This window comes from Trichomycterus rosablanca, chromosome 6, assembly GCF_030014385.1.
Source record: "Trichomycterus rosablanca isolate fTriRos1 chromosome 6, fTriRos1.hap1, whole genome shotgun sequence".
NCBI classification, from domain to species: Eukaryota; Metazoa; Chordata; class Actinopteri; order Siluriformes; family Trichomycteridae; genus Trichomycterus; species Trichomycterus rosablanca.
Genome location: NC_085993.1, coordinates 22,290,920 through 22,317,911, shown reverse-complemented (window position 1 = coordinate 22,317,911; position 26,992 = coordinate 22,290,920). Strand labels below are relative to the sequence as shown.

Genomic DNA, 26,992 nt, shown 5'->3' with positions numbered 1-26,992 from the left:
ACTGAGTCAAGTACAGCAACAAAAGGCAAGGCTGTTTTATTATTCAAAGCCTGGGTTGGAAAGCCTTCACATGGTGATGGAAACACAAAAGGTCTGAGGAGCACAGAGCCGGGATTTAATGCATCAGTTCCAGACAGTCTGTGAGTCATTATTTGACAGCTAAATTGTTAGATAAAACAGAAATTGCATGATAATGCAAGAGGAGACTTTTAATTTCTCAGTTAATACATGTTGGTTGGTACTGTAGAATACTAAACAACTCCTTGAAGAGTTTACGTACCTCTGACGATCAGGTCAGCTGCAGCCGATACACTGTCCATCACCGTATGAACCATGCAAACGTATTTCCCAGAGTGCTTCAGCTGAACATTGCGGATCATAAGGTCACCTGATGATCCCTAGTAATATAAAATAACAACAGTATTAGGCTTGTAGACTCATTTCTCATTTCATAAGACTTTGTGATATGTTAATGAAATATTGCTCAGATCTTTATTTAAACAGCTAGTCGTTGGATTTGGGTCCAGTTGATAAATAAATAAAGACTATAAGCCAGATATACTGTCTGACTAAGATAAACGCTCGGTTGGCGCCGCGGTCTAACACTTGAGCACACCACTGCAGAGTGTTCGACCTCACGAGTTTAAATCCCAGCAGAGCCACCAACCTGGCCGGACGTGCACACAACACAATTAAGCATATTTGACAGAGTGAGGGTCAGACGGTGTCTCTTCCTGCTGCCACTGCAGTATGTGTTCTCCAGGACTGAGAGGAATCACACGAATAAGAGAAATCACACAGAGCTTAGCGTGGCTTATTGTACACAATACGGCTCTGTGGGAACCCAACACTGGCAGGTGATAAGAAGCGCCCACAGATTGGACACGTGTCGGAAAGGGGCGTGTGGTGATCCAGCTTTCTTTGATCAGATCAAGGGTTGTGCAAGCGGCAGCAGATTTATAATCAGGAATTGGAAGTGACTAGATTGGGAGATGGGAGGGGGGGACTGGGAATTTTTCTTAACCTGTACTGAAAACTATAAACTTACAGAGCACTTCATTAGGTACATCTACATTTTATGGTCATCCTAAATGAACTTTACCTCCCTGTACCCCAATAAATAAAAAAGATCCCATGAATGAACCTCTGACAAAATAATGTTTCTGTTGTGACTGCACTGGGTAGTGGTAGCATATTAGGTAGAGCTTTGGGCTATCAATCCAGCTCTGCCATGCAGCCACTGTTGGGCTCTTGAGCAAGGCGGCAGTGGCAAAGTGGGTAGCACTGTCGCTTCACAGAAAGAAGGTCCTGGGTTCTATCCGCAGGTAGGGCGGTTCGGGTCCTTTCTGTGTGGAGTTTGCATGTTCTCCCTGTGTCTGCGTAGGTTTCCTCCGGGTGCTCCGGTTTCCTCCCACAGTCCAAAGACATGCAAGTGAGGTGAACACTAAATTGTCAATGACTGTGTTCGATATAACATTGTGAACTGATGAACCTTGTGTAATGAGTAACTACCATTCCTGTCATGAATGTAACCACAGAGTGTAAAACATGGCGTTAAAATCCTAATAAAATAAACAAACAAACAAACTTGAGCAAGGCTCTTAACCCTCTCTGCTCCAGGGGCGCCGTACAATGGCTGACCCTGCTCTCTGGTACATGAAGAAATAATTTGGTTGTATTGTATGTCTGTATATGGATATATGACAAATAAAGGCACTCTATTCTATTCTAACATTAGTATGGGAGTGACTGGGTAGTATTTGTTGTTCTTGTCTGTATGCATCAGGTGCAGGTGTAGTGTTGTCAGGATGATTAAATACTGTATACTGGACTAAATAATTTATAGTTAAAGCTATTAGGAACACATATCCTGTTTGCACTAATTGTAGGTGTGCAGCTAGAAACTAGAGTTATTTTCATTTTTATACACAGTGTGTATATCGATCGTCAGTTAGTCTTTTTTTATCTGTTGTCCATGTAACTGTTAACAATCCAAACAAAACTGGCACACCTGGTACATCTATTGCAATGCTGAAAAAATAAAACAATACATATTGTAAAAATAAGGGGGAAATGTTTATGTGAACATTGAATGAATGTTCTTAAAGGTTGTATCTCATTTAATGAGAAATAGGGAATTTAATGGGAAACCTTTTTTCTAGCTTCACCATCAAACAGGTCTTTGAATGATTAATCAAGGCAGATACATTTCAGCTACACTTGTTTGCGTGTTATAGTTGGGGCTGAATATAAATCATTATTATAGCAAATTTGAGATTAGGATTTATTGTTTTTTTACCAATAGTAAATGTGACACTACTGACATTTAAGATACTAGTACTAGTAATTAAACATAATTAGAAACACATTATCAAGCATCATTAAAAAAGCAATCCCGGTATACCATTATACCCAAATATCATACAAGCCTTAGTTTAATAGTAAATAGACTGCCACCATTAAACACCAGTTTAATAGACTGGTCTTCCTTTATGTAGCAACTACATTTCTTTAATTTCAATATAGTATCTATCTATCTATCTATCTATCTATCTATCTATCTATCTATCTATCTATCTATCTATCTATCTATCTATCTATCTATCTATCTATCTATCTATCTATCTATCTATCTATCTATCTATCTATCTATCTATCTATCTATCTATCTATCTATCTATCTATCTATCTATCTATCTACAGTGGGGGAAATAAGTATTTGATCCCCTGCTGATTTTGTAAGTTTACCCCCTTACAAAGACTTGAACAGTCTATAATTTTTATGGAAGGTTTATTTTAACAGAGAGAGACACAATATCAACAAAAAATCCAGAAAAAAACATTAAATAAAAGTGATAAATTAATTTATATTTAATTAAGGGAAATAAGTATTTGATCCCCTACCAACCAGCAAGAATTCTGACCCCCACAGACCGGTTATGTGCACAAAAGGCACACAAATTAGTCCTGTCCCTGTATAAAAGACTCCTGTCACAGAATCAGTTTCTTCCGTTCAAATCTCTCGACCACCATGGGCAAGACCAAAGAGCTATCAAAGGACGTCAGGGACAAGATTGTAGACCTGCACAAGGCTGGAATGGGCTACAAGACCATCAGCAAGAAGCTTGGTGAGAAAGAGACCACTGTTGGTGCGATAATTCGAAAATGGAAGAAATACAAGATCACAGTCAATCACCCTCACTCTGGAGCTCCATGCAAGATCTCACCTGGTGGGGTAAGAATGATTCTGAGAAAGGTGAGGTCAGTCCAGAATTACACGGGAGGAGCTTGTCAATGATCTCAAGGGAGCTTGGAGCACAGTCACCAAGAAATCCATTAGTAACACACTTCGCCGTAATGGATTGAGATCCTGCAGTGCCCGCAAAGTCCCTCTGCTCAAGAAGGCTCATGTACAGGCCCGCCTAAAGTTTGCCAATGAACACCTGAATGATTCCGAGAAAGCTTGGGAGAATGTGATATGGTCAGATGAGACCAAAATTGAGCTCTTTGGCATCAACTCCACTTGCCGTGTTTGGAGGCAAAGAAATGCCCAGTGGGGATGGTGTTCTTGGGGTCATATCCAGCATTTCTCTGCTCCCAGCTCCCTTGAGATCATTGACAAGCTCCTCCTGTGTAATTCTGGGCTGACCTCACCTTTCTCAGAATCATTCTTACCCCACCAGGTGAGATCTTGCATGGAGCTCCAGAGTGAGGGCGATTGACTGTGATCTTGTATTTCTTCCATTTTCGAATTATCGTGCCAACAGTGGTCTCTTTCTCACCAAGCTTCTTGCTGATGGTCTTGTAGCCCATTCCAGCCTTGTGCAGGTCTACTGTACAATCTTGTCCCTGATGTCCTTTGATAGCTCTTTGGTCTTGCCCATGGTGGTCGAGAGATTTGAATGGAAGAAACTGATTCTGTGACAGGTGTCTTTTATACAGGGACAGGACTAATTTGTGTGCCTCATGGGCACACAACCGGTCTGTGGGGGTCAGAATTCTTGCTGGTTGGTAGGGGATCAAATACTTATTTCCCTTAATTAAATACAAATTAATTTATAACCTTTATTTAATTTTTTTGGGGGGGATTTTTTGTTGATATTCTGTCTCTCTCTGTTAAAATAAACCTTCCATAAAAATTATAGAATGTTCAAGTCTTTGTAAGGGGGTAAACTTACAAAATCAGCAGGGGATCAAATACTTATTTTCCCCACTGTATCTATCTATCTATCTATCTATCCATCCATCCATCCATCCATCCATCCATCCATCTATACTATAAAGTATCTCTATCTATCTATCTATCTATCTATCTATCTATCTATCTATCTATCTATCTATCTATCTATCTATCTATCTATCTATCTATCTATCTATCTATCTATCTATCTATCTATCTATACTATACTATACTATAAAGTATATATCTATTCATCCATCTATCTATCTAAAGCACAAACTTGTAGAGCAGCAATATAATTGAAGTCTTTAAATGAATACAAAATAATAATGTAGTCTCTCATACTTATTTTTCCCAGATTTGTGTTGCAATCATGATATTGCCCTGGGTAGACAAGTGTGCTTGCCTAATTAGAAGCCAGTCCGCATTCTTGATAGTTAGAAAAAAGCTTGACGTATAACCTATGGCATATAAACGAGTGTAGGTCTTTTGTCCAATCAAATCCATGCGTCTTGAAGCAACCAGGGAGTAAAGGGCTGCAATCAGACGGATTTGTTATTTGCTGCTTTGGCACTGCTGTTGTTTTTCATTATAAAAAAAGAAAAAAAAGTAGCTTTGTTGAGAGATATTAAGTTTTAGCAACAGCAGCAGCTGTACAGATGCATCACGTCATTTTGAATATGAAGCTTTTTGAGCAGCAATTGAGTGGCATGTAAATAATTACGCTACACAGATGGCTTTACTGAGCATCCAGTATGGCTATATTTAGAGACGTACCTCTCCAATCATCTCAAAGTGATCGTGATGGCTGAAATCGACAAGCTTCCCATTAAAGAACCACTTGAAGATGACATCCATGCTGGAGTCTCTGGACACCTTGCATGGCAGAACAATACTTTCACCCACTGTGGCATCCATACTCAACGGAGGAACTGTAATTTTGGTTGGTTCTGTAAAAATAAACAAATAAATAAATACATTTTAAAAAGGATTAAAAACAATAATAATTGTACAGTGATACAGTATACAAATCTTGTCTTTATAAGGCATTGTGTATGCTTTATGATGTTATAAATGTACTTATTATATAATACCACACTAATTGTCAGCAGTCTAGTCACAGTTAAGTTAAAAAGCCTATACTGTATAATTAGAAGTTTTTAACCTTCAATAATATTTGTAAGTTAAAAGAAAATTATTCAAATTATTATTATTATTTTTTTTTGAATGAATAAATTAATTAACATTTTTGGCATTTGGCAGACACACTTATAGATTGTTCTTCAAAAAGTTTAAAAAACAAATGACATCACTTTCTACATAGTCACCTTCCGATGCATTTTTCCCAGCGTCGTACCAACTTTTTAATGCCTTAAAAAAAAACAATTTTTTGGTTGAGCGAGTAGCCTCTGATGCACCACTGCTTTCACATCATCATCACATGAAAATCTTCTTCCCCTTGAAGCTTCTTTGAGTGGTCCAAAAAGGTGGAAATCAGATGGCACTTAATCCAGACTATAAGCTCTCTCTCAGTCTCTCAGACACGACCAATTACTCCTCCCACCCTCACCGCTTCCAACCAAAATATAAAAGTGTGGAAACTTTTTGAAGATCCCTCGTACAAATCAACTTTGTATACCGTGACCAAATACACTTACTCACTCACTTTCTTAACTGCTTATCCAATTAGGGTCACATGGAGCTGCTGGAGCCTATCCTAGCTTTTCAATGGGCGCAAGGCAGTAACACAGTAACACCCAGGATGGGGTGCCAGTCCATCGCAGGGCAGACACACATACACACACACACACACATTCACCTATAGGGCAATTCAGTGTCTCCAATTAACCTTGACTGCATGTTTTTGGACAGTGGGAAGAAACAGGAGCTCCCGGAGGAAACCCACGCAGATGCGAGTAGAGCATGCTAACTCTGCACAGAAAGGACCCAGACTGCCTCGCCTGGGGATCGAACCCAGGACCTTCTTGTTGTGAGGTGACAGTGCTATTCACTGAGCCACCCTGCAATGAATACAGTTATTATCATTATTATTACTATTGTTATTATTGTTATTATTATTATTAATAATAATATTATTATTGTTATTATTGTTGTTATTGTTATTTATATTGTTATTGTTATTATTGTTGTTATTATTATTATTGTTGTTATTACTATTGTTATTACTATTGTTGTTGTTATTATTATTGTTATTATTATTGTTATTGTTTTGTTGTTGTTATTATTATTATTATTATTATTTCTCCACAGTTTTACCACGCTGGAATCATAGTTAACTTAAAAGCTTACTTTACGTATAGCAGTTCTTGAATTTCAGTAATATTTGTAACTTGTATTGTGAACAACTTACAAATAGTGGTGAACTGGGCAAACATTGACGTCATTGTTTATTAATAGTAAAATGCAGCGTTAATTGTGGGCTGTAGCTTAATAAGCCAAACATTCAATAGTTTTCAAACTGATGGAAATTAAAAACCACCTGTAAAGCTGGAGTGATAACTGCTGGTCTGATATTACCAGTGAATACTAATGTGTGATTATGTGCATTACCACAATAAAAACTAATTAAGAGATGCTTTAGCTGGTCTGCTGCTGTCTGGACTTTGATCATATGATAAACTCAGTGCTGGTTTTGCAATTAGAAGATAATCATTTCTCTGTGTGTGTGTGTAATGCTGTGAAAAAGTTTTTGCCTCTCATCCAATTTCCTCTATTTTTTTGTCAGGACTGAGCCAAATAAAAGATGTCTTGCTGCATAACCCAAATGTGCTAGAGCTTTAGGTCACACTCCTTCAGGATTTCTAATAGAGAGCACTATTCATATTACCAGCAATATGTACAAGATGTCCAGATCCTGCAGCCCCAGAACATCACACTACCACCACCATGTTTCACTCTTGGTATAATGTTCTTATGGTGGAATGTGTTCGCTCTGTTACAGATGTAAAAGGGCCCTCTACATAGACAGAATTTTATGTCGTCCTATGCGCGCTCCTGAGAAGAAGACTGTCTTAAAATTATGTCTACTAAGGCACCTTAAATTTAAATGGTATTTTTCCTGAATAATGAAGGAGTATCCGATTCTGCCTTAGCAGTGAAGGCTATCCCATCAATCAGTGCAGCACAACTTTTCTCACAGAAAAAAAAATGAGCTCAGATGAACTTGATGAACGTCAGATGAGTTATTTTAAAACGTAAATGAATTATCATTGATTTTTAATTTGTATAAAGGTGCACAAGTGTCATTTATTTGCAAATTCGGGCTTGTCAGCTAATCAAACCATTTTTGGTACACGGAGGGAGATGTTAGTTGACATGCCAGCACGTTGTGCCACCTCATCCCATTGGTTTGAATGGCCTGAAGCTAACTGTGTAAGCTTAGTAAACAAAAACTGATGGAATCGCTGTCTAAGTAGTGCGTTCGAAAAACCTGACTTATAAGTCGATGACTTATTAGAATCCTCTCTGCTTAGGCAGCTGCCTATGTAGGCAGTAAGACAGCAGGACAGCTCACTAGGTTTCTAAACCAACCCAATATTATCCCAAAAGTCTTGAGGGCTGTCCAGATGTTCTTTGGCAAATGTTTTTCTTGTCTTTCTTATTGTGGAGTCATGTACACTGACCTTACTAAGTCAAGTGAGGCCTGTGTTTTTGAGGACGTTTGTCTGGGTTTTGTGACATTCTGGATGACCTTTTGATGTGTTCTTGGTAATTTGTGGCAGGCCGGCCTCTCTTAGGAAGAATCACCACTTTTCTAGGTTTTTTTTTACCTGCGAAGAATGGCTCTCACTTTGGTTCACTTACTCACATCTAGGGAAAATTAGGAATAGCCTAATGGGAGTTAGATTTTTCTATTGGAATGTTTTGCAGGGGCATAGACAACCAATGTACCTGAAAGAAAGCCCAGCCAGACACAGAGATCATGACCCAACATAACATTCAAATCTTTGTAATTAAATTTTTTTTTAAATCAGAAAAAGTTGGGACAGCATGGAAAAAAGCAAATAATAAAAAACACAGTGTTTCTTACATTTACTTTGACTTTTATTTGATTGCAGACAGGATGAACCTGAGACATTTCATGTTTTATCTGCTCAACTTCATTTCATTTATTAATAAACATCCATTCTTGCATTTCAGACCTGCAACACATTCCAAAAAAGTTGGGACAGGAAAGCATTTACCACTTTGTAATGTTGCCATTCTATTTCACCACACTTACAAGACGTTTTGGCACCGAGGATACCAAGTGATTTAGTGTTTCAGCTTTTATTTTGTCTCATTCCTCCTGCAAACACGACTTAAGATGTGCAACAGTATGGGGTCGTCGTTGTCGCATTTTTCGTTTCAAAATTCACCACACATTTTCTATTGGGCGTTCAGCTTAAACTTGCGCTCTTGGCCTTTATGCACTAAAATTCCTACCGATTCCCTGACTGGTTTAATGATATTATATACTGTAGAGGGAGAAACATGCAAATCCCTTCCAATCTTTCTTTAAGGTACATTGTCTTTTAAAAATTTCAATAATTTTCTTACACACTTGTTGACAAACTGGAGACAATCTCCTGTTTGGAATCACATCATTATTTAGTTTTTTCACCTCATTACTAGCCCTAAATTGCCTCCGTCCCAACTTTTTTTGGAATGTGTTGCAGGCCTGAACTGGAATGGATGTTTATTAATAAATAAAGTTAAGCAGACAAAACATGAAGTATCTCAGGTTCATCCTATCTGTAATCAAATAAAAGTCAAAGTAAATGTAAGGAACGCTGCATTTTTATTTTATACTGTCCCAACTTTTTCTGATTTGTGGTTGTACGTTTCTTCCCAGAATGAGTTTTAAATTGCAGCTGTGAAGGCTCTGTACTGCTGTCACTGTCCTCTTGATTAACGTCTTTCAGACAGCTGCAAATAAAACAGAGCCGCTGTTAGAAGTAATGTTTTATTGAATAATTCAACACTGAGTAATCACCATGTCCGACGTGAATGGATTAGGAACACTCCTATAAAAATATTGGTTATTAAATATATATTTGTTGTCTGTTTGTTTCCTTCTTTTTTAATAATCACCCTGTAGATGTATGAAAGAGGAAATAAGAAAAAAATGCCCCTAATACTGCAGATGGCGGAGGCTTTTCTCACATCACTGGTTTGACCAATGACTTACAGCTGCCAAAAACTCAAATGAATTATACCTCTGTCGAAGCTGGCGGGGACATAAAACAACTATATATTTCATTATCAATTTCATGGTTGGCTTAGTCATATTTTTCTTGGCACCCTCCTGATCCAGGTTTAAGACATGGGCTTCAGATCTTTCTGTTTGTTTTGTGAAACTGCACCTTTGACCACCAGTGTCCCGGTGCTGCTGGCCGTGCCAAACGGGTTCTGTGCCACACATGTGTATCTGGCTGCATCGGACTCACTCACGTTGGTGATCCGCAGGGTGCCATCTTCTGAGATAGTCCATCTGTTAGATAAAAAAGAAGAAAAAGAGAAGCAAATGTCATCTCTCTTTGATCGGAGCTTTGAATAATGTCCTAGTTCAGGTAAAAAAAAATAAAAATAGCCCCTCATACACAATAAAAAAGGAATCATTTAAAGTTACCTGAAGGTTGCCATATTGATAAAAGGTAAACAAATCTTAATCATATTACTAGACAAACACATTGTACCTAAGCTAATAACACACAATTGTATTTTCTATGTCCTAAAATAAATATTTTAAATCAGTTACATCCCAGGCTACAAAAGGTATTAATACTGGAACCTTATTTAGTACCACTTATGTTTTCTGTAGCTGTTGTACACATTTGCACAATATTCAGGAAGCATTTCAGTCCATTTAAGGTTTTGTTATTGTATCTTAACTGGTCTAGACATATTAATGATTTATTATTTTATATATTATTTTTCCCAAAACTTTTCCCACAAGGTTAGACGCATACAATTGTCCAAAATCTCTTGGTATGCTAAAGCATTAAGAGTTCCCTTCATTCAAAGTAAGAGGCCTAGGCCCACCCCTGAAAAGCAACCTCACAGCATTATTCCTCATCCACCAAACTTTAAACTACCATTCCTCCTCCACAAAACTACAGTTGACACAATGCAGTCAGGCAGATAAAGTTTTCCTGGCATCCCATATGCAAATGTAATACATGTACATATATAAAATGTTCATATATAACATATACACAGATCAACCATAACATTAAAACCACCTCCTTGTTTCTACACACATTGTCCATTTTATCAGCTCCACTTACCAAATGGAAGCACTTTGTAGTTCTACAATTACTGACTGTAGTCCATCTGTTTCTCTGCATGCTTTGTTAGCCCCCTTTCAATGGTCAGGACCCCAACAGGAACACTACAGAGTAGGTATTATTTGGGTGGTGGATCATTCTCAGCACTGCAGTGACACTGACATGGTGGTGGTGTGTTAGTGTGTGTTGTGCTGGTATGAGTGGATAAGACACAGCCGCACTGATGGAGTTTTTTAACACCTCACTGTCACTGCTGGACTGAGAATAGTCCACCAACCAAAAATATATCCAGCCAACAGCGCCCCGTGGTCAACGTCCTGTGACCACTGATGAAGGTCTAGAAGATGACGAAATTAAACAGCAGCAATAGATGAGCGATCGTCTTTGACTTTACATCTACAAGGTAGACCAACTAGGTAGGAGTGTCTAATAGAGTGGACAGTGAGTGGACACATTATTTAAAAACTCCAGCAGCATTGATGTGTCTGATCCACTCATACCAGCACAACACACACTAACACACCACCATCATGTCAGTGTCACTGCAGTGCTGAGAATGATCCACCACCTAAATAATACCTGCTCTGTAGTGGTCTTGAGGGGGTCCTGACCATTGAAGAACAAGGTGAAAGCAGGCCAAAAAAGTGTGTAGAGAAACAGATGGACTACATTCAGTAATTCAGTCTACAAAGTGCTTCTAGATGGTAAGTGGAGCTGATAAAATGGACAGTGAGTGTAGAAACAAGGAGGTGGTTTTAATGTTATGGCTGATCAGTGTATATCGAAAAACCATTATTCATATAGGGGCATATATGTCATATATTACATTTCTGTGTGGGATTTGCCAAACCCAGACCCAAACATAGAAACGTGATTCAACACCCAGTTTCACTGCACCAGTGGTGGCATGCTTTACACAACTCCATCCAATGCTGGCATTGTGCTTTGTGATGTAAGGCTTGCATGCAGCTGCTCAGCTGCTCAAACCAATGCAAAAAAGCTCCTGGTTGCTTATGTTAATGCCAAACTTTTAAACATTATACAACCAGAATCTGTAACTTTATGTGGACTGCCACTTTGTGACTAGGGTACTGTTGTTCCTAAACACTTCCACATTGCCTTTGCCAAATATCAGTCAGTTTGTAAAATTTTGATCAACTGTGAGTTGTATTGATGCAGACTGCATGACTAGGTGCTTGATTTATACACCTGTGGTAATGGGACCACATGAAACACTTTAATTAAATGATTAAGGTGTGTCCCAGTACTATAGTTTGAATGTTAATTGTTTGTTTATTAGGATTTTAACGTCATGTTTTACACTTTGGTTACATTCACAACAGGAACGTTAGTTACTTATTACACAAGATTCATCAGTTCACAAGGTTATATCAAACACAGGCCTGGACAATTTTTTTATCTCCAATTCACCTTACTTGCATGTCTTTGGACTGTGGGAGGAAACCGGAGCACCCGCAGGAAACCCACGCAGACACAGGGAGAACATTCAAACTCCACACAGAAAGTACTTTTAACATCAGTGCTTTAACTTTTAAACTGACTCACTTCAAAATCTTGTGAAAACTCTTCCCATAAGACTGGGAATCATTAGTGACATACAAAGGTGTGTCACTAATAATCAATATTAATGCCTATGGTTTTGAAATCACATATTTAACAAACTGATGGTCAGATTCAGCATCACTGCAAATGTGTTTACTATGTTTAATGTTGAGCAATATAATAATTGCTAATAAAGCAATGTCCATAAGACAGAAAAACTGTATTAATGGAATCCAAGGAACTTGACAACCAGAACCATCAGAAGACATCATCAAAATCTTAATGTTTTATGAACTAAAACACCTAACTGCATGGTGATCCTGTTTTAACTTGCTCCAGATCACTGTTTCCATAATTCTGGTAATAATTAGAGTGATTTCCCCAATACAGGAAAGTCTACTTTATGCTTCTTACTATCATTCTCTGTTTGCTCATCTAAGATTAGTATAACCTAGCTTAACATCTCTGACGGGGAAAAGCCTGTATGTCTGTCCAGCCTTGTTTTATTGGCATGAGTGTGTACTTCCCAGCAGCACAGCCATTGACTTTCTGTTGCTTTTTTTAGCTAATCCAGGAGCTAGCTTTTGGCTAAGCTCACTCAAGTGATATGTTAGCCAAGCGGTTAAATCCTGCTTTCCCTTGTACTGGTGAAGCAGCAACATCCATTTAAGCCCATCAAAGTTGCTCACATTTAATGGGGGCTTAATTGTGGCAACTTGGTTTTGGGTACAACATAAGCATGATTACTTGGCTTGTAACAAAGTTTTATTGTGGGTGTTTAATGGATTTGTGAAGTAGTTGTTCTACAGCCTGAACAAGGCACCAATCTATCACAGAAAATTAAACACAAACATATTAACTCCAGCAGCGCTGCTGTGTCTTATCCACTCATACCAGCACAACACACACTAACACACCACCACCATGTCATTGTCACTGCAGTGCTGAGAATGACCCACCACCCAAATAATACCTGCTCTGTAGTGGTCCTGGGAGAGTCCTGACCATTAAAGAACAGCAAAAAAGGGGGCTAACAAAGCATGCAGAGAATGGACTACAAAGTGCTTCTATATGGTCAGTGGAGCTGATAAAATGGACAGTGAGTGTAGAAACAAGGAGGTGGTTTTAGTGTTATGGTTGATCAGTGTATATATGTATGTGTATGTAGTTGTTGACAGGGCACTCATTGTTGTAACACCAGCACTTCAGCCAAGTCTTTATAACAGCTCTGACTTGAATGAAAAGGTAATGTTAATGGCGGTATGTCATTTTTTTGCTCGTAACTGTATATGGGACAATAAATAACACTTTAAAAAATACAAACAAACATTTTTGGTAAAAATGGGCCGATTAGGCACTTGGGTGATGCAGCGGTAAAACACGCTAGCAGACCAGAGCTGACATTTCGAACTCATCGGTTCAAAACTCAGCTCTAACTCCGGCTGGGCTGGGCGGCTTTATGAACAACGTTTGGCTGTTGTTCATACAGGGAGGGAAAAGTCGGATTGGGTCCTCATAACTGATGCAATTATGACCTCTGCTGGCTGATTGATGGCATCTGCATAGGGTTGAAGGATTATGTGATCAGAGTGTGGCTCTCCGTGCACAAAGCTGATCCGCATATAAACTCGCCTCGCGCAGGTAAAAAGATGCAGTCGGCTACTGCACACGTGTCGGAGGGGGCGTTTGTCAGTTCACTGTCCTGAATTGAGGTGGGAGTCAGCACCAGTTTAGAGAAAGCATAATGCAATTGGGTAAAAATTGGACGCGCTCAAAATCAAGAGAAAAGAGGAGAACATGCATTTAAACAAAGAGCCGATTTGCGAGTACTTAACCATCAACTACCCCTAACATTACCTATCATAGCTCAGTTAGCCAAACATTTACACAGCAACCAATAGTCACAGGCATTTTCATCTAACCTTAATGTCTTTATGTTATGTTTGTTAAAAAATCATTGTAGTGTTGCATGTATAACGTAGTAGACGGTAGTAGCTTTAATGTAATGCATACTTGTATATTATCTTGTGTAGCTGTACTTTTGTATGATAAATAGCAGTATTAGTGTTGTTTGATTAAAGAGCAAGTAGTTGTATTTACTATTACAGACAGATTTTATTTAAATTGAGTCATTATGAGCAAGAGGAAGGGTTGCAGTGACATTTGCCAGTGTTTGGGGGAAAAAAAGCAGTAGAAAAGTACTAGTCAGATGATACAGTAAAAATATTCAGCAAAACACAACATGAGTCAGTGTTTTCTTATATAATAATTGCCAGTCAGATTAAATATTGTCTATATATTCCTGAATATTGTGGCTTCATATAACAAAGTTGTACTTTTTTATCCTTTATATCTGCCATTATATGTGTGAAATGTTATAAGAATAACAATAATAATAACAATAATGATAATTATGTTACAGCTCCAGCCTTGCCCATCTCCTAGAGCTCATGGACTTTTGTTTACTGTTTATGTTTCATGCCCGCCTTGCCTCTTAATTTGCCCTCACATTCATGATGATCACATGTTTCTTGTTATGTAATTATCATGTGTACAAGTTACCCATGTTCCACTATTCTGTTTGAGGGTCATTAGTCGTTGATTGGAGTTAGTCGTTGATGGTTTGGAGTTTGAATAGATGCTCTTTACTTGTTGTCAGTGTTAGTGTAACCTTGATGTTCATGTTCATTTTTATAGCCTGAGCTAGAGATTCATGTTCCTTTAGCTTTAGCATAACCTTGATGTCCATGTGCCTTGCTCTAGCCTGACCTAGATATTCATGTCCCTCGTTGTAACCTAGACATAGTGTAGTCTGCTCTGGATATCCATGTTCCTTGTAGTAGGATGAGTATGGCATGGGTATAATCTTAGTCCTAGTTTTTGTCTTGTCCTTTGTCTTTGTCCCTGTCTTGGTGCTTCCCATGATGTCTTTCCCCCTTATGTTGTTATTAGCAGTTAGCTTAGCTTAAGCTTGTGTTAAGCATTTTTTGTTTAGTACAGTTTAGAGTTCATGTTAGTACAGGGATTGATTTTAAACATTTTATATGTGTTAGTTTAGGGATTGATTCTGAACATTTCCAGGTCTTAGTTAGCATTTAGCATTAGCCTTTTGCCTAGTCATTCATGTTGATAGTGTAGTTCACAGTATGTATTATTGAGTGTTCCCCCTGTTCCTTGTTCTGTTCTTGTTTGTATCTAAAGTTGTATATAGTTATCTGCACTTGTGTCCTGTTCAATAATCTGTCTATGACGAGCAGACTAGCGCAACAGAAACAACCCTCCACAAAAGGACGCAGAGAGATGCTTATCCGCAGACGTAGGTGTGCATGTTTTTCCCTTTCTGGATTTCGACTCTGTAGGGTTCCCACAAACGGTTCTGATCGCCAGATCAGCTGAATTTAATGGGAGTGACACATGCGTGGATGAGCTCCTACTCCAGTGTCAACTCTACTTTGAGTTCCTCAGTCAGTTCAAGTGGGCTCAACGGCTCTGGAATGACAGAGTGACGGAATTCGAGTCGGTACAGACTCCCGTGGAGCTCTTGCGATCTTAATGTCCAAAAAAAGATAGAAATGAGAAACTGTAGGGACCATGGCCAAGTTTCCAGTGTCTACTATGGACAGATCCTGTTTCTATTCCCCAGTGCTTACAATGTAAACAACTCTGCATCCAGGGCCCATTGGGAATGTTACTTAGAGATGACTAAGCTTCAAGCTTTGGAAGCTACTTATCTCCTAGTGTTTCCTGGGGATGTTGCCCAACACCCAGTGTCCACTGGGAAGAATTTTTAGCTTCAAAGCCCACTGGCGACACCCATCACCCAGAATCTGCTCAAATTGCAGTGCCAACTAGGGAAACTGCCCGTCACCCAGTGCCTACTGTGGAAGCGCAGAGCTTTCAGCCCTTAATGAGAAAATAGACCATTCCCCAGTACCCATTTTGGAGCTGGTCTTGTGTCTAAAGCATACAGAAAAGCATCTTTTGTCTGCACAGCCACCTGTTGCACTAAAAGAACCCCAGGCTCCATAGAATTACCTAGCCATATCTTTGTTTTTAGAGGCAACTTTAGAGGGTTCCAAAAGCCTCAGTCTAGTCAGGCTTGCTCGGTGATTCAGTCTGCCTCCATGAGTCCTTGTTTGTCTGACCCAGCCATGGCCTTGTCTCGGTCTCAGCTGGTTTCAGCTGGCTCCATAGAGAACCTACCAGGTTGGACTGACTCTTTGCCACAGTTGGGTCCAGCTGAATCTCCCACTGGTCTGCCTGTCCTAGCCACTGTCTTGCCCCAGTATCAGACAATTCTATTTGACCCCAAAGCTATTCAGTTTGTTCAGGTCAGCCTACAGACACAGCCTTTTCCTGCTGGCTCTACAGTTATTTTACCTGCTCAAGCCAGCCCCATGACCCTGCTGGTTTCAGCTGACCCTTAAAAGGCTCTCCTTTAGCCTAGTCACCACTGCAGCCAGATGAAACATCTGAGATTTTGCCACCATTGCCAGAGGGTTCCACAGAATTCTCACTACCACTGCCAGATGGCTTCTTAGACACCTCACGACTGCTGCCATTAAAGGACTCCATAGAGGTCATGTCACTATGGCAAGACAAGTCCACAGGGGTCAAGTCGCTGCCATCAAGTCAACAGAGGTTTCACCACCACTACCAGGCAGGTGCCCCTGCCAGATGGATCTGTTCTCTTCACCACTGACAGCGGGCTCTCCAGTACTCTCGCTGCCACTCCTGGGTGGCTCAAAGGATGCCGTGTCATTGTTGCCAAGTTCCTCCAGAGACATCATGTATCCACTGTTGGGTGGCTCCAGGAATGCCACATCACTTCTGCCAAGTTCCTCCAAAGAGGATATGCTGCCACTGTCGGGCAGCTCCAAGGATGCCATGTCACTGTTGCCAGGTACCTCCAGAGAGGTCACGACGCCACTGTCGGGTGGCTTTGGGGAATCCATGTCACTGCTGCCAGATACCCCCAGAGATGTCGTACCGCCACTCCCAGGCGGCTCAATGAATACCATGTCACTGCTACCAAGTTCTCCAGAAAGGTCATGCCGCCACAGCCGGGTTGCTTCATCAATACCATGTCACAAGTTCCTCGAGAAAGATCAAGTCATAGATACCACATTAAATCAGCCCCCAATCAGGCCCAGGAACACCTCTGTTTCCTGTTTTGGCACATCAATGTTCAATTGATGGCTACGGCCTTGGTGTACAAATTTGGGGGTAAAAAAATTAGGCTCTCCATTTTATTTTACAGAAGGTTGCAAACTTTTTAATTTAATTATACCTGAAAGAACAGAAATTCAGAGCACGAAATGCCATTTTCATTTGCATGCTATCTGAATTTCACATTCAGTTCAGATGAATAAGTAAATGAGAAGCATGAGAACTGGGATTCAGGAGAGGCTGTGAAATCTCAGAAGTAAATGAGACTTTGATGACATCAAAATGAGTGATTCGTCCCTCACCTCAGTGCTGTATGAAATATCAGTCAGGCACCTGCTGATTTGAAGATTAAACACGTATACAAATAGGGTGAATAGAAGCGTATAAAGTCCAAAAGGATGTGAAGAGATGGAAAAAAGGATTACTCGCTCCTCACTCTTGTGTTACTCAAAAACATGAGAAATACATTGTAGACAGAAAAAGATAGCTCAAAATAAATAAATAAACAAAAAAGAGGCAGTTGTAGGAGTATATGAGGGTGTTTATTATTTTCTGTGTTATCTCATTCAACTTGTGTGTGATCCTTCTCTGCAGACAAGATTAACACTCTTTTCTACTCACAATCCAGTCTCTGAGGTATTTCATTAAGAGTTGTTCCACTACAATTTGGCATCCATGGGTGTGCAGCTTGACTGGTCTGGCACTTGTTTTATGCTTAATATAACCTAAATATTAAGTATTATGCTGCTTGTCATTAAATTATTGGTCCTGTTGGTGCTTGGGGTGTGTCTGGGAGTCTAAAGTACAGAGATAAGCAACATGTCTGTCATTAAGCTGTTGTAAAATGTTGTAAGCAGATCAGAAACAACAGTTAGCACAGAATGGAGGTCCCAATGTGATTTGACTAGAGCATTATAAAGGTAGGTCCACAGTTCTGTTTTATGTTTTTCTTCAGTTACATGACCATGCCAATAAATTTCCCAATCTGTAATCTTTATTTTCTTTCATCATCTGACCTTATTTTTCCACGACAGCATCATAGACTCTGGTGTACTTTAAAAAACTGTTACTCTCTGGAAATACAAACTGAAACTCTGTTAGAAATATAGAGAAAGCCCTACATCAATTCTATGCAGAAACACTGCCAAGTTCTTTGGGCCTGAGCTTATCAAAGATGGCTTGAAAGACAGTAAAAACATGTTGTGGTTAGATGAGTCCACACTTCAGGAGGTGCAAAGACCAGCATTTGTCCTGTTATGGGGTATATTAGTGTCCACTGATGTGGAGACATATATTGGGCTTTTAGACAATTTAAAGAAACAATTGCTAACATCAAGGCAACCTTTTTTCCCCTAAAAGTCCATAGTAATTTAAGCTAGACGATGCAAGGCCTCATTTTGCATGTGGTACAACAGCATGGCTTTGTAGTGTGAGAGAGGAATGCTAATTTACACTAGAAGTATTAATATATAATCAATTACTACTTAGAATGTTTAGATATGCTTAGGACATGACCGCCAGTGGTCATATTCCAATATTCCAAGAATACTGCAGATAATACAATAGAATGTTACTGGATGTGTACGTAGTGTATGTGATAAGAAGTGTGTCAATTGCATTGTATGACATCCAAAACCCAGTTCTAGCTGATTTAGATCAGCTCCTAATCAAATCAAATTAAATCAAATCAAATCACTTTATTGTCACGTCACATTAACACAGGTGTGAAAGGTGAGTGAAAATCTTATGTGCATAGTCCCTCACAGTTGCAATACACATTAATTACAAAAAATATACACATTAACTTACATAAAACTTACATAAAACTAGCACAATTTGTTCAATATATACAGGTATTGATTAAAGACTCTTTATGTACAGATGTACAAAAATTATGAAATGTGAATGAATATATATACAGTGGGGAAAATAAGTATTTGTGGTATGTGTGCAGGTGTGGTGAATATAGTTAGAGTGAGTAAAGTGCAGAGTGCAGAATGGGTTGTATGGGGTGCGTATGGTGGGGGTTCCTGTGGAGATGTTCTCTATGTTCTAGCTAAGAAAACTCTGTTAATGGTGGAATCCTCCACTGTCCTACAAGGACACCGAAGGGAGTATATGAGGGTATTTATTATTTTCAGTGTTATCTCATTCAACTTGTGTGATCCTTCTCTGCAGACAAGATTAAAACTCTTTTCTACTCACAATCCAGTCACTGAGGTATTTCGTTAAGAGTTTTTCCACTACAATTTGGCATCCATGGGTGGGCAGCTTGACTGGTCTGGCACTTGTGGATGAGCGCAGATTTTGGGGACGCCCAGTAAAGATTGACCTTTAGCCTTACCTTGTGATTTAGAGAGAAGGGGGTCTGCGGTCACCCGCAGTGTCGGCCAGAGCTACTGCTTCCACAAACCAAGGTCAAAAATATTTTTTGTTTATGTTTAATGTAATTAGTATTGTTAAGATTATGTTTTATTTTAATATTTATGTTTATCTGAATTGTGTGGCTGTCAGGCTCGAAGTAGACTAGGCAAATTTGGCGCTGGTTTTATTGTAGAACAATCAGAGGTATTGTTCTGGTTTATGGTAGAACATGCAGGGTGTTGCTACGAAGTCAGGGTATGGGACCCTGTGTTTTTGTTTTGTTTTTTAACCAAGGTTTTTTCGGAGGAAACCTGGTATATGCAGACATGTATGGTGCATTATTAAAAGGACAATACTACAGCGCCCAGGTGGCGCAGCGGGATATTCCACTAGCACACCAGCGCCGAGATTCTGAACTCCTCGGTTCGAAACTCGACGTTGCCACAGGTCTGCTGGGCGCCATCTAGTGGGCATAATTGGCAGTGCCTGCAGCAGACATGGCTCTACTAGAGCGGGATGACTGGACTATGTGGGTGGGGTCTTCAAACGCTGTGTAAGGGCCCTGATTGGCAGTTAGAGAGGCACCTGTGCAGAGTGCATAGCTGAAAAAAGGGTTCTGCTAAGAGCTGGAGGCGTGAGCAGCAATATACCCACCTCGACTGCAATCAGGGATCCCCCAGCAGTGGAAGACAAATTGACTATGCTAAATTGGGAGAGAAATGCATAAATAAAATAGAAAAAATTTATTAAAAAGTATTACAGTTACATTTACGGCATTTAGCAGATGCCTTTATCCAAAGCAATGTACATTACAGTTACAGTATACAGTCTGAGCAACCAAGGGTTAAGGGCCTTGCCCAAGGGCCCAACAGCAGCAACCTAGCAGTGGTGGGGCTTAAACCAGTAACCTTTGGATTAATAGTCCTGTGCCTTAACCACTAGGCTAAGGCTTGCCAATTAGCCAATCGTAAACCTGATTTGTTTTTACTTCTTATTTTGGCTTAGCGTAGTGTTTAATAATAAAAAAACAAATGCTCCTAGCGACCTTAGCTAAGTTAGCCTGCTACCTAAACGTAGAGCTTGTGCGACAAGCGTTAGCTCACAAACCAGCTTTACAGTGCTAAAGCGATGCATTTTGATGTACTTTGTTTTTATAACCACCAATATCTGGGCGGCCCTGTGCTAACCGCTAACTGTGTTAGCAAGAAGCCAGAGCGAAATACGTAGAGCTTAGCTGAAATCAAAAGTTAAAATCAAAGCAAAAGATGATGTGAGATAACGTTAGGTTATTTATTATCGCTGTAAAACAGTGGTAATTATTACAATTACAATATAATCACAACTAAGCTGGCTAGCTAGGTAGCTACATAAACGGCGGGATTAGCAAAATTGGCTGAATCGAATTTCCGCTACACCCTGTTAGCCCAGGTTACCCCGTGACACTGAGAAATTGAGACATGAGGGTCTAGGGAGTGTCTGATTAGATGACGGGCTGACGGGCGGACGTCTTTTACTTCTCAGCTGCTGATTGGCCGGTGCAGGGTGAAGGTGGAAGGGGAACAGTTAGCATCCTGGAGGTATGATGAGTGGTTGGTATTAAATTCTAATACTTTTACATTTGCAAAGTACAATTAGGTTGATCGGTGTATTTTTGTCAGTTAAATAAACATTAAAAGTTATGAATACATCCCAGATTTTTGTTCCATACTGCACTGTACAAAATTATGTCAGGGCTTGCATGACCTTGTTTATGTTAGGTCAGGTCAAACAATATAGCAAAGAATGTCAGGGGAAAATAATCTACCTGTCTCTGTAAGAATAAATATGTATTTACTATGGCTCAAAGAGCATGCTCAGCCGTTTCTGCTCTGATGTATTGACTAAAATATCAAAAAGCTGAGTGTTTGAGGCACACCAAACCGCTGACCTGAGAGAGCCATGAGCTGGGAAAGGGGGTGGAGGATAGTAGGAAGGGAGGGAGATAATAATAAATGCTTACCGAAAAGAAAATCCTGGCTGCGTTCCTTTTCTCAGCAAGGCGTGTGCATGGCTTTGTAATCATTTTCCTCTCATCTTTTTTCTGCAGCTGAGCTGCTTGGTGGAATATGAGAGCTAATCGATGCCAGCGCTCACAAGAGCAGAGAGTTACGGAAAAAAGGGGGCTGTGGGAATGGGGTGAGGTGCATTGATTCCAAGGCGGGCTCGACTCTGTGAGGCTGGGAAAGATGACCACATTTTTAATCACTTCTTTAATCCTAACCATAACTTCTTTAACAGGAACTCATTGTCTGGGCAATGATCAGCTGATGATGTGCATGAGTTAATGCTCAGTGTGAAACTTGCCAGAACCAGATATTGTATTTATTTTATTTATTTATTTTATTTTTGCCTTACTAGAACTACTGCAATACAAGGAAATAAACTACTGAAGCCTTGCTAAACTGCAGAGTCCACACTAGAAACACAATGTGCAAAATCATTCTATTGTAATTAAAAATCATGATTTGGGGCTGCTTTATTAAGGGGAACAATAATTCTATTATTAATTCAATTGTATTGGGGAAACACTGAGCTCAAGATAGGCATTTACAGTGGTACCTTGTAACTCAACATCCCCTAAACTCAAAATCTTTGAAACTCAGTGCCCTTCGTTGAGAAATTTGTACCCTTAAACTCAGCATTTCCCTTAAACTCAACATATTCAGTTTGTTTTTTTTAAATGTATTTGTTTAATTTCAAATGAACAATGAACAGTCGCTTTGTTCAGAGCTCGGCTTGAGCGGTGCGGTAATACGTCATCAAAGTGTGAGACGAAACTGTTTTTCACTAGATTCACTCTGAAAGTGTCCACATGTATCTGTGTTTAGCTGTATTTTCCTTACTGTTTTACTTTTAAACTTGTGTTACTGCTCAGGGTGCTGAGAAAATGTAGGATCAGCTTTTTATTTCATTGTTTTTTTAGGGCTGGCTCAATACCACTTTTTTATGTCAGATACCGATACTGCAAATTGAGTATCTGCCGGTACCGATACCAAAACAATACCATCATTTCACGTCTCAAACAACTAAGCAGTAATAATACATGTCTCAATGCACCATGGTAAAACTAGCTATCTAAATAACAATGCTCAGACTGTGAAACAAATATTCTAAAGGAATAAATACAGAACCTACAACATCACACTTCTGCAAAACTGCTGTTTTTATTTTCACTTTTACACACAGAACATTAAGCAGCATTTTTGGCTTGTTTAACAAAAGTGTCTACAATTGGAAGATGTGGATGTCAATCAAACGCGATAGACCAATTAGAATTGACGCAGAGTTGAGATTTTCCGTTAAAGTTCTTTCACGTTTTTAGATTATTAAAAACCAAAGCGCTTATATTAAAAACCCTGCTGGATTTTGAAGAGGAAAACGGGAAACTGTGTAGTTTGTTTTATTTCATAACACCAATGGATTAATCGTTGACAGTGTGAGAGATCTCCAAGCCGGGACAAGTCCGATTCATCATTTATAAAGCAAGTTATAAAGTGATTTTTATTCTGTTTAAACAGTGTTTTTAGATGTGGCAGTAGATGATTTTTTTTACATGCTAAAAGTTTTAGATCAGTGTGTTTTAATTTCTGAACGGCTGTTGCACATGAGTTGTAGACAAGTGGCACATGTTAATGATGTCATCAAGAGTGAGTGGCAATAAACGGCACTCTGTTGGAACATATCTTCGTGTGTTACTTGATTTACACACAAGCAATGGCCTTATTTACATTAAGTGTTATTTACATTAAGTGTTATTTACATTAAGCAACAGTATTGGATCGGATTACACGTTTTTTTTCATCCGATATCCGATCCAGTGACTTGGGCCAATATCGGATCGATACCGATACAGAGTGTCGGATCGGTTCCAGCCCTAGTGTTTTTACTTTATATTTGTATTATTTTCAGTATATAAGTGTCACAAACAACCCCATTATTTTACATTAGCCTAAAATATATGCAGTTCCACGGGACCATGAAATGCATCAACAGGTTTCCCATAAAGCCTTATGGAAAAAAATACCTTGAAACTTAATGCTTTTTAAACTCAACGCCAGTCCTAGAACCAATTGACGTTGAGTTTCAAGGTACCACTGTACCTCGAAACACACTTTTGGGCAACACACAACACACTCTCACATATTCCTTCACTCACACAACCCTAGCAACAATTTAGTCAACAATAGCCATTCCATCTTCTGCATGTCTTTTGGTATATTGGAGGAAAACGGAGGATTCGAAGGAAAATCACAGACACAAATTAAGAAAATACACTACTACTTATTGTAACTTGGGACAAGGATTAAACCTTGTGGCCAAGACTGGTAAATATGTTAGGTTGATCTATGTATTTAATAACTGGTAATATATCCTCTTTGTCCATTTTTTGCACAGCTGCTGCATTAATAGTAGGTCTGTTTCTTAAAAAAATGCAGTGTTATTAATTGATTATATGTTTTTTTTATCATATTAAGGATAAATATATTGGCATTAATATATATTTCATTCATTCATCTTTGGTAGTTGCTTATTTCTGTTTAGTCTCATGCTGGTCTCAAGGTTATATCTATCTCGGTAATAAAAGTACAAACATCTGTATTTCCTGCCACTGCACTGTTGTTACGAATCAAGCCTCCTAGTGCTCCTGGAGCTCATGTTTGTGCCACGCCCCTCTCTCCAGGTGCACATGTTTGATGCAGTCTTGTTTTTGGTTCATTTGCAAGAATTGGTCCGTGAAGCTAATGATCCACAGCTGCTCCTTGTTACAGGTAATGCATAAGGCATTTAAGGGAGCAGCTGTGGATCCTTCAGTGGAGACTATTTTGGGATTTCTTGCTCATGTCATTTTGCCTTTGTCATGTCGGTTTGCTTCCTAGCTCATGTTCTTTTGGTTTGGTTTGAAATTATCTTTTCTAGTTCATGCTCTTGTCTAGTTCATGCCCTTGTTAGTTTGCTCATGCTCCTTGTTTAAGTCAAGTTTAGTTCATGTCTTGTCTTTGTCTAGTTCATGTTTAGGTTTAGCATTCTTAGTGTAGGGTGTAGTGTAGTTGAATCAGGTTGCAGGTGTGTTTAGTGTTAGCATTTTAGTTTAGATTTGTTCTTGTTGCAATTAGCATTTAGGTTAGCTTTAGCATAGGCCATATTTTGGTGTCTTGTCTTGTTTAATCCTGTTTTGTTTCTTGTCTATTGTTTAAAATAAATCTTAGAAACGTCTCTGCATGTGTGTCTGCCCTTCTTGTAATGTCAGCCCAATTCGTTACCACTGTCTTTTTGTGCCATTATGTCCTGTAGTAAGTATTTTTTTAAACATGTTAAAGCACAAGTTATTGAAGGCACATCATTGGATTATACTTTAAATACAATATGAATAAATACATAATTAAACCAGATACACTGCCATGGCATTATCATATCAGCATCAGTGCAAACTGTAATAACAAAACACTCTCTGTATTCATTTGTGTCTCTGTTCCAAATTGTCTCTGCCTCAATGTTGCTTTATTGCCCTAGCAGTCTCTCCTTCTCTTTCCCTTTTTCTCTCTCTCGCTCTCTATCTATAGTTTTTTTATTGTATATGGGAAATTTGATTCAATTTAGCAAAATTATTTTTACCAAAATGTCTGTCTTAACAAATCTTTTTACAGAATTCATTTTACCTCCTACCATATGCGTTTATGTAAAGCACCAAGACCCTGTCCTGTGTACAGTTAATTAAAAAAAAAAAAGTATTCAGACCCCTTGACTTATCAAGCACCTCATTGTATTGTACATTTGATTTTGAAGCGGGAGGCCATTGAATATTACTGAGTGGCTTATACAAAGCCAAGACTTGAATCCCATCAAATATCTGTGGAGATATCTATTTCACAGACACTTGCCATCCAGCAAATAGAGTGACAGAGTTATAATGAATCTGCCATAAAAAGGGTATGAACTGATCAAAGACTTGCAGTTGAAAATGGTTCGAATCTCAGCAGTGTTATTATCATGATTGGCTATGTCTGTGAGGGAGGGGGTGGCTCAGGACATGCAATGGATTGGTGCCCTGTTTTGTGTCCAGTGTATATGTATGTACACTGATCAGCCATGACATTAAGACCACCTTCTTGTTTCTACACTCACTGTGCATTTTATCAGCTCCACTTACCATATAGAAGTACTTTGAAGTTCTACAATTACTGACTGCAGTCCATCTGTTACTCTACATACTTTTTTAGCCTGCTTTCACCCCGTTCTTCAATGGTCAGGACCCCACATGACCACCACAGAGCAGGTATTATTTAGGTGGTGGATCATTCTCAGCACTGCAGTGACAATAACATGGTGGTGGTGTTTTAGTGTGTGTTGTACTGGTATGAGTGGATCAGACACAGCAGCGCTGCTGGAGTTTTTAAATACTGTGTCCACTCACTGTCCACTCTATTACATACTCCTACCTAGTTGGTCTACCTTGTAGATGTAAAGTCAGAGATAATCGTTCATCTATTGCTGTTGTTTGCGTTGGTCATCTTCTAGACCTTCATCAGTGATCACAGTTAGTTAAAAACTCCAGCAGCGCTGCTGTGTCTTATCCATTCATACCAGCACAACACATACTAACAGACCACCACCATGTCAGTGTCACTGCAGTGCTGAGAATGATCCACCACCTAAATAATACCTGCTCTGTAATGGTCCTGGGAGAGTCCTGGTTATGGCTGATCGGTGTATGTATACATTACATAAAGGCTACAAACATTCTAATGTGGTTTATCTTATGAATCCACTACTCTTATTTATTTATTTATATATTTATATATCATTAGGATTTTAATGTCATGTTTTACACTTTGCTTACATTGATGACAAAACAGGCAGTTACAGGTTCTAAATGATTTACCAGTTCAAATTAAAAGTCAAACACCATTACAGACTTTTTTGTATCTCTAATTCACCTCACTTGCATGTCTTTGGACTGCAGGAGAAAACTGGAGCTCCCTAAGGAAACCCACACAGACAGAGGGAGAACATACAAAATTCACACAGTAAGAAACTGAACTTTGTAATCAAAACCAGGACCTTCTCGGTGTGAAGCAATAGTGCTACTCACCAAGCCACTGTGCCACCCTGCTGATTCATTAAAACAAATCAATTAAATCACAAATCAGACAAGTGTTCAGCCATTCAGTTTGATATTTCTTTACTGGCATATCTGTAGTATAGAACTGACGAAGCATTTTTCCTCATTTCTCTCTTTCTCTCTGTCTGTCTGGACAGTGTGTCTCTATCACTTCAATTCAATATAGCATTACTGGCATGACTGTTATACAGTATTGCGAAAACCCTCTCTCTCTCTTTCTCTCTCTCACACACTTACTCTCTCTCTCTCTCTCTCTCACTCTATCTT

General features: G+C 39.2%; 1 protein-coding gene across 1 annotated transcript in view; it reads right to left on the bottom strand.

The window, feature by feature from the left end:
- The window catches only part of LOC134316366 (contactin-4), a 105,617-nt gene that overhangs the window by 31,073 nt on the left and 47,552 nt on the right, over positions 1 to 26,992 (bottom strand). Inside the window, exons 11-13 of the mRNA XM_062996724.1 lie at positions 9,547 to 9,674; positions 4,958 to 5,130; positions 281 to 398 (exon numbers count right to left, since the gene is read on the bottom strand). Of these exons, the coding sequence (XP_062852794.1) occupies positions 281 to 398; positions 4,958 to 5,130; positions 9,547 to 9,674 (419 nt within the window). The remainder of the gene's footprint in view (positions 1 to 280; positions 399 to 4,957; positions 5,131 to 9,546; positions 9,675 to 26,992) is intronic.